This window comes from Populus euphratica, unplaced genomic scaffold, assembly GCF_000495115.2.
Source record: "Populus euphratica unplaced genomic scaffold, PopEup_1.0 scaffold5.1, whole genome shotgun sequence".
Lineage (NCBI taxonomy): Eukaryota > Viridiplantae > Streptophyta > Magnoliopsida > Malpighiales > Salicaceae > Populus > Populus euphratica.
The window spans coordinates 4,285,845-4,295,259 of NW_011499848.1; the positions used below are offsets into that span (position 1 = coordinate 4,285,845).

Genomic DNA, 9,415 nt, shown 5'->3' on the forward strand with positions numbered 1-9,415 from the left:
TTAGGAAACAAACAAGGCTAGAGATTAAAATAAGGTTAGATATTGAGGAGTCAGGAATATTACAACCCAGGCCTCTCCAATATTTTTCGGGCCCATTTCAGCCCGTCAGGTAGCCTCTCCCATGAACAGTTCTACTTCTTCTTGTTACGATTTTTATCTCTTTCACGATAGGAGAACCAAGTGCACAATCGCCTTGTCAGCATTCGTCAGCATTGCACCCAGTGTCCTTATCCGGTTATCTTGAATGATTTAACGTGGGAATTTGGAGAGAAAAAATCGGTGGTGAAAAATTCGTGATTTTACTATTCATTTAATTCACAAAGTAAATCTCCTGTCAAAATTACAATTCACAAGGACTCGAATTATTATTCATTTATTGGGGTTATGTGCTCTATTTATCATGATAAAATTATCTTTTCTAAATTACATGGGGTTAAATTTGTGATTTTATTTTTTCACTGTAAAATTATTAATTTAATACTAAAATAAAATAATATAATGTCCATTATCCAGGGACATTTTTGTATTTTTATTTTTTAGAATGATATATTTACTTTAATGTCTTTAAAACGAAATTAAGAAAACACTCTGGATCAATGCTTCTGTGTTATTTTATATTGGAATTTGGCAATATAAAAACGTGGGAATTTGGCAACAAAAAGTGGTGGAGAGAAATTCGGACCAAACATTAAATTAAATTTTAAAAAAATCTCTCAGAAAAGTTTTTATTCGGCGAGAGTTACATTACTACTTATTATAATAGTATAATTATAAGATTATCCTTGAAAAAAAATTTTGGGTTGTGCATTGAGGTAAGGTAAGGTGTGATTTTCGTCATTGTTTTTTTTTTAATTTATATAAAGTTAAATTTATGATTTTTCTTTTTTATATTTAAATTATTAATTTAACCCCGATGAAATAATTTAATGTACACTGCTCAATGATATTTTTATATTTTTAATTATTTATAATAATATAATTATTTTTATGTTTTTATAGACAAAATTAACAAAGTTCTCGCTTAAATTTTTTTTTATCATTTCATATTGATTTTTTTTATGCATGTAAATGGTACATAAAGGAATTGCTATAAATTATATTCTTTAAATATATTTAAAAAAAAAAATAACTGATGGTACATATATAGCACATGTCAGCCTGTAAACATTTCTTGATGAGAGTTCCACCAATCACCAAAACTCGCTTTTCAAAATAGTTTTTAAAAGATCTTGGTAACCCGATGTAATGGGACAATGCATGTCCTTGATACACATTGGGTTTAGAATTTGTGGTAGTTTTTTTTTTTTTTCTCTCCACACCCTTGAATTTCATAAATTTAGACTAGCCCTTGCAGTTTAGTTTCCCTTTGCATTTGGTCCCTAGCCTTTTGATTATTATTTTTTATTTTGAATGAGTAATAAAATTACAAATATTTTTAATTTCATCCTTTTATTATTTTTTAATCTTTCATGCTTATTCCTCATTTTTATACCACTGTTTTGTATTTTTACTAATCAATGAAATTATACTATTTTTTAATTATATTTTTTTTTTATTTTTCAAATGTAATTTTTATTATCATGATTGCTATTTGTTTTGTTTTATAAAATTTACTAGAATATTTTTTTTAACAATTTTATCCTTGATGGGTTTTTTCCTTCTTTCATATTTGATCTTAATTTTTTTTTTTGCTATCTTTTTTATTTGAAAAGTTTTTTTTAACTTGACAAGTAATCAGACTTGTTGATTAAACCCGATTCAATGATTTTATAGGTTGTAAGCTCTAGAGATTAGACCGAGCTAAAAATATTTGATCGGGTTGACTTAAAAAAAAACTATTTTTGTTACTTTTGATATTCTTTTAGAAATTTTCTTTATTTTTTTTTTAATAATTTACCTTGTTATATGATTGGTCTCAAGTTTATCACTGAAGTTACAGGTTTCGTGGGTTAATGTGAGTTGTCTTTTATTTTTAGGTCAGTTGATTTTTGTTTTTGGATTTTTTTTAAATTAAATAATTTTAATTTTATTTCTTAATATTTAATTTATCTAGGATATTTTTAAAAATTAAATTATTTTAATTTATCTCCTTAACATTTTATGTGTTGAAAATTATACTTCGTATTTTTTTATTTCCTTTCTTTTGGGCCATCCTAGTCATATTGTTTTTACAATTTTATTTTCCACGTGTTTTTTTTCTATCAAGTTTTATCCTTACTTTTTTTTATACTATTATCTTTTTTTATTCTTCTAAATCAATATTTATTCTATATAATTTTATATTTCAAGATTAAATTGATTGGGATTAAGTTCAATTCGAATATATCACAATTTTTCGTGGCTACGGGATCTGTGGATTTATTCAGGTTGACTTATATTTTTTCTATTATTTTTTATTTTATTGTTCAACATTAATTTAAGATTCATGGTATTATTTGATTTATTTTTCAATGTATTTACCCTGTTATCATATTTAGGTTGAAGATTTTGCATATTGGACTCGGATAAAGTTTTTTATTTTTTTATTTTTTTTAATTTTCATCATTCAATATTTTTATTTGCTAGACGTTGAGTTTTATTTTTTCCCTTCTCATTTTTTCTTTCCATGAAGCGACCATGTTCTCATTTAATTTATTAAGAATTGATGTTCAAGCTTTTCTTTATATATTTTTTTCCAGTGATATTTTCTCAATCCTACATCTATGACTATAAAGTTTGCGAGTCAACTCATTTTAATATAGTTATTTTATAGTTTTTTAATTTATCATTTATTAATGGGTTGTTTTATAATCCGAGTTGGTTGATATCAGGTTCTATTAACTTTTTTTGTTATTATTTTATTATTTGTTTATTTTTTATTATATATTTTTAAATAATATTTTTTAAATTACTAATCAAACCAGCAACTCAAGTTTTGAATTGAACCAATACCTGGGATGTGGCAAATTGTCAACTATAAATCTAGTTTCAGGGTTCATTTATGGGTGTGATGAAGGTAGCGTTATTAAATTTTTTTAGAAATATATTAATATATATATATATATATATATATTTTTAAAAAATTTATTTTTGATTTTAACACATAAAAAACACTAAAAAAATAATTAATTTCGAATAAAAAATTAAATTTTATACAAAAAATTTTAACTAAACTGCAAAACACGCTGTTATACCAAGTAGCGAACTGGGACTGAGAAAAGAGAGATTAAGAAAATTTTAAGAATCGTGCGCCCACTTTTCTAAAACTTTTTTTCCCGTCATGCATGAGCTGCCGCTTCTCGTACTCTTGCCTAAACCTCAGACCTCCCAAGTTTTGTTTCCAAAGCCAGCAATTTCATGATCATAATCTCGAAAAAGGACCCACTTTTCAATTGGGTCAATCCTCACCTTAAATTCACGCCCCAAGGCTACTCTATTCCCATCTCTATAACGTGTACGTGGATTCTTACTCACCGTCAGAGTGCGCGCGCGCGCGCGTACGTGGATTCTTACTCACCGTCAGAGTGTTTGTGTATAACTGGGTCATAAAAAAAGAAGCCACCTAGTGGTCTCGCATGCTATGCCCTATCCCCAAAGGAAGGGGGCTGCATCTGACGGCCGAGATCCGTAGAATATCCTGTTTCATTTCCTGCCATATTCTAAAAAATTAATCAGTGAAGGGTGTGGTCTGATCTTAATCCGGACGACCTAAAATCAACAGCACGTATTCGCTTAAAAATTGATAAGAAAGAGGGCATGCAGTAACCAAGGAAACTGATATAAAACCAATTAGGATCCAGTACGTGAGGTGGCTAGATAACAACCACAAAGTGGGAAATCGTGGCCTCCAATTTTCTCCGATGCTCATCCAAAGTCTACCGCCTCTACTTTTGGCAGGGGTAAGTGTCATTTTATGAATTGGTGTTGATAGCTACCTCAGACTCCGACAAACGTTTTCTGGCTTTTCCCGACCCATGTTTAACCAGGGAGGGAGTCAATATCCTAGTCTATCGAGAGTTGTGCACTGGAGCCCGGATTCAATATCCGGGACCTCCCACCCTCGTGTTCATGTCATATTTTTGAAATTGTATTCTTTAAAATTATTTTTTATATTTTTAATTATTTTAATATAATAATTTCAAAAATATTTTTTTTTAAAATAAAAAAGTAATTTTAATATAAAAAATATTTTAAAAAATAATCACAACTACACTTTAAAAAATATCCTAATTAACAACACTCTTATCATCATATTGACACATAACATTTTAGATTCAGAAAGTAAAATTTAATATATTATTTTATTAATTATTTTTTATTTTAAAACATATTAAAAATATTTTTTTAAAAAATTAATTATTAACTAGCATATTAAAATAATATTAAAATATAAAAAATTAACAGGTTATATGAATATATAAATTCAAATTAAGCTTTACTTAAAGGAAGGATTTGAACATCAAATTATTTGATCGTCGTTAATTTGAGCCTACCACATATATATATATATATTAAAGAAAATTCCCACTTGAAAATATTTAATACGTATATAAATAGAATAGGACCAAGAATAGAGCCATAAGCGTTGGACTTTTCAATGAAAACAAGAGTAAGGTTTTGGAAAGTGCGAGTGCATAGAATCAAGCATAAAGTCGAATGTAGTTCTGGAAAGAGTGTTCTCATTCTGTATACACGATGCGAGTATAGCCTCGTTATCATCCGAGGTTTTCAAGTCAACAAAACAACCAATCAAAACCACACGTTAATCTAAAAAAAAAAAACCACGAAGCCACAACAGGACAAAAAACCCTCAAAAATAAAAGGGCCAGGCATCTCCTAGCCAACATTTCAAACACCCTCATTTCTCTCAAGCCCTCTTCTGGTCTCCCTCCCCTAGCAAAGCCTGCAAGGTCACTTTAATCTTAGCAAACTGCCCCGAGATTTTTTTTATTACCTCTTGTCTTGTTTGAGCGCTAGAAATGCAAGGAAAAACCAACTCTGAGCAGCTTCCTCCTGGTTTTAGGTTCCACCCTACCGATGAGGAATTGATCATGTACTACCTTCGTAACCAAGCCACATCCAGGCCATGCCCTGCATCAATTATCCCAGAAGTTGATATTTACAAATTTGATCCTTGGCAATTACCTGGTTGGTTTTAAGTTAAAGGATCTTGTTTTCTGGGCACATGGAAATTGAAAAGTGCCCTTATATATAATTCGCATTCACGCTTGATTGTTTCTAGACAGGGCTCGTAATATTGATTGTTTAACTTATGTGTAGAGAAAGCGGATTTTGGAGAAAATGAGTGGTACTTCTTCACCCCTCTCGACCGCAAGTACCCAAATGGAGTGAGGCCTAACAGAGCAACTGTGTCAGGGTATTGGAAGGCCACGGGCACAGACAAGGCCATCCACAGTGGCTCTAAATATGTTGGTGTCAAGAAAGCTCTTGTTTTTTACAAGGGCAGGCCACCTAAGGGTACTAAGACCGATTGGATTATGCAGGAGTATCGCTTAAATGATTCGAATAAGCCAGCCAGCAAGCAGAATGGATCCATGAGAGTAAGTTCCTTCTCCCCCCCCATGGTGCACATATATCATCGGGTATTCTAATCATCAATTACCATGTAATTTCCAAGAGTCTGTGTATCTTCTGGTGATTTGACCCCTTTTTTTTTTTGTGCATGCGTGTTTCAGCTAGTCCTGTGCAGAATTTACAGGAAGAGGCATGCCATAAGACATTTGGAGGAGAAAACAGAAAATCCAGTACATGCCCGTTTGGACGTCACCCCAGATAATGATGCTAGAGAGCAACAGATGATGAAAATCTCAAGAACATGTTCTCTTTCTCATCTGTTGGAAATGGAGTACCTGGGTTCAATTTCCCAACTCTTGAGTGGAGACACGTATAATTCAGATTTTGATTCCCAGAACCTCATGAGCGATGCTTTGACTGACCATGTTATAAAAATTCAGCTTGGAGAGATGTCTCCCGAACACACTGATAATGGCAATTTTCAAGGGAACCAGCGGGGCGGCACTTCTTTAATTAACCAGCCCCTAATTGGGAACCCGGTGATGTACGGATTCCAGTGATTTGGATGGTTTTGGCCATTGAATGAACAAAATCTGGGCTCATCATCGTATTGAAGACATCTCAGTGGTTAACATCCAATTAGAAATGTACATGTTGTTTGTCGGAGCACATATGTATCCTGCGTGATATTTTTATTTATTTTTTATTTGCAGCTTTATTAATGTGGTACCAACCAGGCATCTATTAATATATAGTTTTATTTACACACGTGTACATATTGGACAATCTTATTAATTCTTTTATATTTAAATTGTTTTAATTTATTAATATTAAAAATAATTTTTATATAAAAAACACTTTAAACCGCTATTTTTTTTTATAAAAAAAAAACCCTATCAAATTACATCCTCAATTCAAGGCAGCCAGCCTCAAAATATCCAAAATTATTCCCTAACAAAATCCAGGATGGCCAACAAACAATACAGAAATTTAATCATTACAATATTGAGCAGTTTTGCAGTCGGCCATGCACTGTATTAACTTTTCTGCCATCGGAATAGTAAAAGTCACTTGCCCAAAAAAAAATATCGAGATATTTTATAGACTGGGCAAAAACAGTAAGGAAAGCGATTTGACTTATGCAACTAACCAGGTGTTTTGGTGGTTGCATAGGTTAATTTGTCGTTTGCTTGATAGGAACTCTAAAGGAATGAGATTCCAACCATTCCATCACCACAGCTAGCTCGTTAGGAAGGTTGAATTCCATTATTTAAGTTCTATCCATGACCCGCTTCTCTGACCTGGTCAATTTCGGATCATCGATAAACTCTACCGGGTCGAAAATTTTATTATGATATTCTACATATATTGAGAGAAATTGCGTCTACATATGCAATGATAACATTATTTAGCACCACTTTGAGGGGTCCAAGGCTAATACAGACTGTACAGTTGAGAGTTGCACACAAAACCTTGAACCTCAAGGAGTGAAGCCAGCCATCAAGCTATGGCCTGATTGCTTGCTATTCTACGGTTAATAAGGTTGAGAGCAAAAAAGAGGGGAGGCATTATTTTATCTTTAGGCATCCTAAAGCATACAAAGACTACCGACAAAGAAAGCTAATTCAGTAGTTCATAAGCTTCACCACTTGTTTACCAACTTCCCAGTTACCTTTACCATACTCAATTATAAGAAAAAATTCAAGTTAGGCCTTCCCTGCCAACACGTTCAATGTTTTTATCCTTTAAGTTTTATAATCAATGGAGGAAGAAAAGAGTCTTTCATTAGTTTCTTATAAAACCAATGGCTACAACATGGGAATGGTATTGATGCTAGCTAGCATGGTTTTGCCATGGATGTTTATCCATAGATGGAACCAAAGGCACAAAAAAGTCCCGACAACTTGGGCAATTGTAGGAGCAGCAATGAAGAGTTTATGAAGTATGATCGAATGCATTGTCTGAGTTAAAAACTGCGGTTGTACCGTTGTCATTCACAACATTTACTTACATTGCAGATCCTGCTAATGTAGAAAATGTCCTCAAGACCAACTTCGTCAATTATCCTAAGGTAAACACTTCCAACACAATATATTTACTTACTCATTGATTCTGAGTTCAATCATGCGTCTACAGTGAAATTGAATTTGCACTCTACCAAGTTTTTGAGTCTTAAGGTTCTTTTCTGAGTTACTATATTTGATGAAGATGGAGTTTGGTATTTCAATGAAGGGAGGGCAGAGGAAGACTGCTAGTTTTGAGTTTGCATCCAGAAATTTGAGGGACTTCAGTACTATAGTCTTCAGGGAGTACATCCTGAAACTCTCTTGTAATCTTAGTCAGAGCATCTTTCCACCATCAAGAAGTAGACATTCAGGTAACTTGGAAAGTTTTTAATTTTCAATATCATTTATTGTCATGTTTTTAGAGCACATTCTGAACACCACGAATATAAAATCTTTTCTACATGCAACCATAACTATCCGTTGATTTTTTTCACTGTTCTCCTAGAAATCGTTCCTAAATGCAATGTGATAATGCTGTTCAGTCCATTTTTTATTTTTCGAATAGAGCTTCTGTGGATTCTCTCTGGTTGTTTATAAAGCTTACAATTTCTCTTTCATAGGAATTGTTAATGAAGATGACTCCGGAGTAGAACTTGGAACACTGGCTCCTAACCTGCAAGCCAATCGCTTTGCTCAGGCATTTGATACTGCTAACATCATCGTGACGCTTCGGTTCATGGATACATTGTGAAAGATTAATAAATTTCTTAATGTGGGTTCAGAGGCTCTACTTGGTAAGAGCATCAGGATCGTTTGATGATTTCACCTACTCCATGATTCGCAGAAGGAAAGCAGAAATTGAAGAAGCCAGAGGCATTGGTAAAAGTACCAAGGTAACTTCGTCTTTGTGAAAGATTTAACCTCCATAATGATAAAAGAAATTTGTATTCACTAACCAAATTCATGGTCGATGACAGATAAAACATGACGTATTATCAAGGTTCACCGAGCTAGGTGAAGAACCAGAAAGCTATTTGACAGACAAAAGCCTCACAGATGTTGTCCTGGACTTTGTGATAGCAGGGCGAGATACAACATCAAAAACCCTCTCATGGGCTATATACACGGTAATGACACCTAACCACGTAGCCGAGAAGGTTTACTCTGAGCTCAAAATCTTTGTAGGGATAGGGGAAAGGAAAAGAATTTTAAGTTGCTTCAGATAACTCAAAAGACCCTGAATCATTCAGTCAAGGGAAATGCAATATGCAGGACTTCTGGCTCAAGATTCCTAGGGAAGATTATACTATTTGCATGCAGTGATCACAGAGAAACTTCGTTTGTATCCAGCAGTTCCTCGGGTACGCCTAACACATCGGATGCAATGTTGTCAATGAAAACCGTATAAGAACTTTGGAAAATAGAAAATAAAGATGATTTAATTTGATATAGCTAGAGAAAATGGGAATCTTTAGCCATGGAGATCTTGGTTATGATATACGTGCTTGTGCATTTTGAATCCAATATGATCTCGAAGCTCTATCAACATATAATAAGAATGGGATGTGAAAAATAATCATGCATTCAACTCATAAAGTTTTTGGTACATTGTGCGTGATCAAGGATATTGTATAGAAGCTGTAAGGCATTATTTAGTTTAATAACGGGATCTAAACTGATCGATGATGTTTATTGAACAGCCTCCAGTTTAACTAAGCAACTTCAGCTTCTTCTCTTTCCACTCTTTTATTTCAGCATCAGTCTTTGCTTGAACACTGGCATGAAACCCTGGGTATGGTTCATAGCCAAAAGAGGTTTGAAGAGCCTGATGCAAAGCAGCATAACCACAATAGTTTTGAGATCAAATCATCAAAAAAAAAAAAAAAAAAACAAAA

General features: G+C 32.9%; 2 protein-coding genes and 1 pseudogene across 2 annotated transcripts in view; 2 read left to right on the forward strand and 1 right to left on the reverse strand.

Moving 5' to 3' along the window:
* Positions 1-4,830: 4,830 nt before the first annotated feature.
* Positions 4,831-6,282, forward strand: LOC105117155 (NAC transcription factor 29-like). Its single transcript, XM_011014726.1, has 3 exons — positions 4,831-5,127; positions 5,260-5,540; positions 5,676-6,282. The coding sequence occupies exons 1-3, from the start codon at positions 4,959-4,961 to the stop codon at positions 6,072-6,074; spliced, it is 849 nt and encodes a 282-aa protein (XP_011013028.1). The 5' UTR covers positions 4,831-4,958; the 3' UTR covers positions 6,075-6,282.
* A 655-nt stretch (positions 6,283-6,937) lies between these two features.
* Positions 6,938-9,236, forward strand: LOC105117174 (cytochrome P450 704B1-like; annotated as a pseudogene).
* The window catches only part of LOC105117166 (uncharacterized endoplasmic reticulum membrane protein C16E8.02-like), a 2,693-nt gene continuing 2,364 nt past the window's right edge, over positions 9,087-9,415 (reverse strand). Inside the window, exon 4 of the mRNA XM_011014738.1 lies at positions 9,087-9,345. Within this exon, the coding sequence (XP_011013040.1) occupies positions 9,229-9,345 (117 nt within the window). The 3' untranslated portion in view covers positions 9,087-9,228. The remainder of the gene's footprint in view (positions 9,346-9,415) is intronic.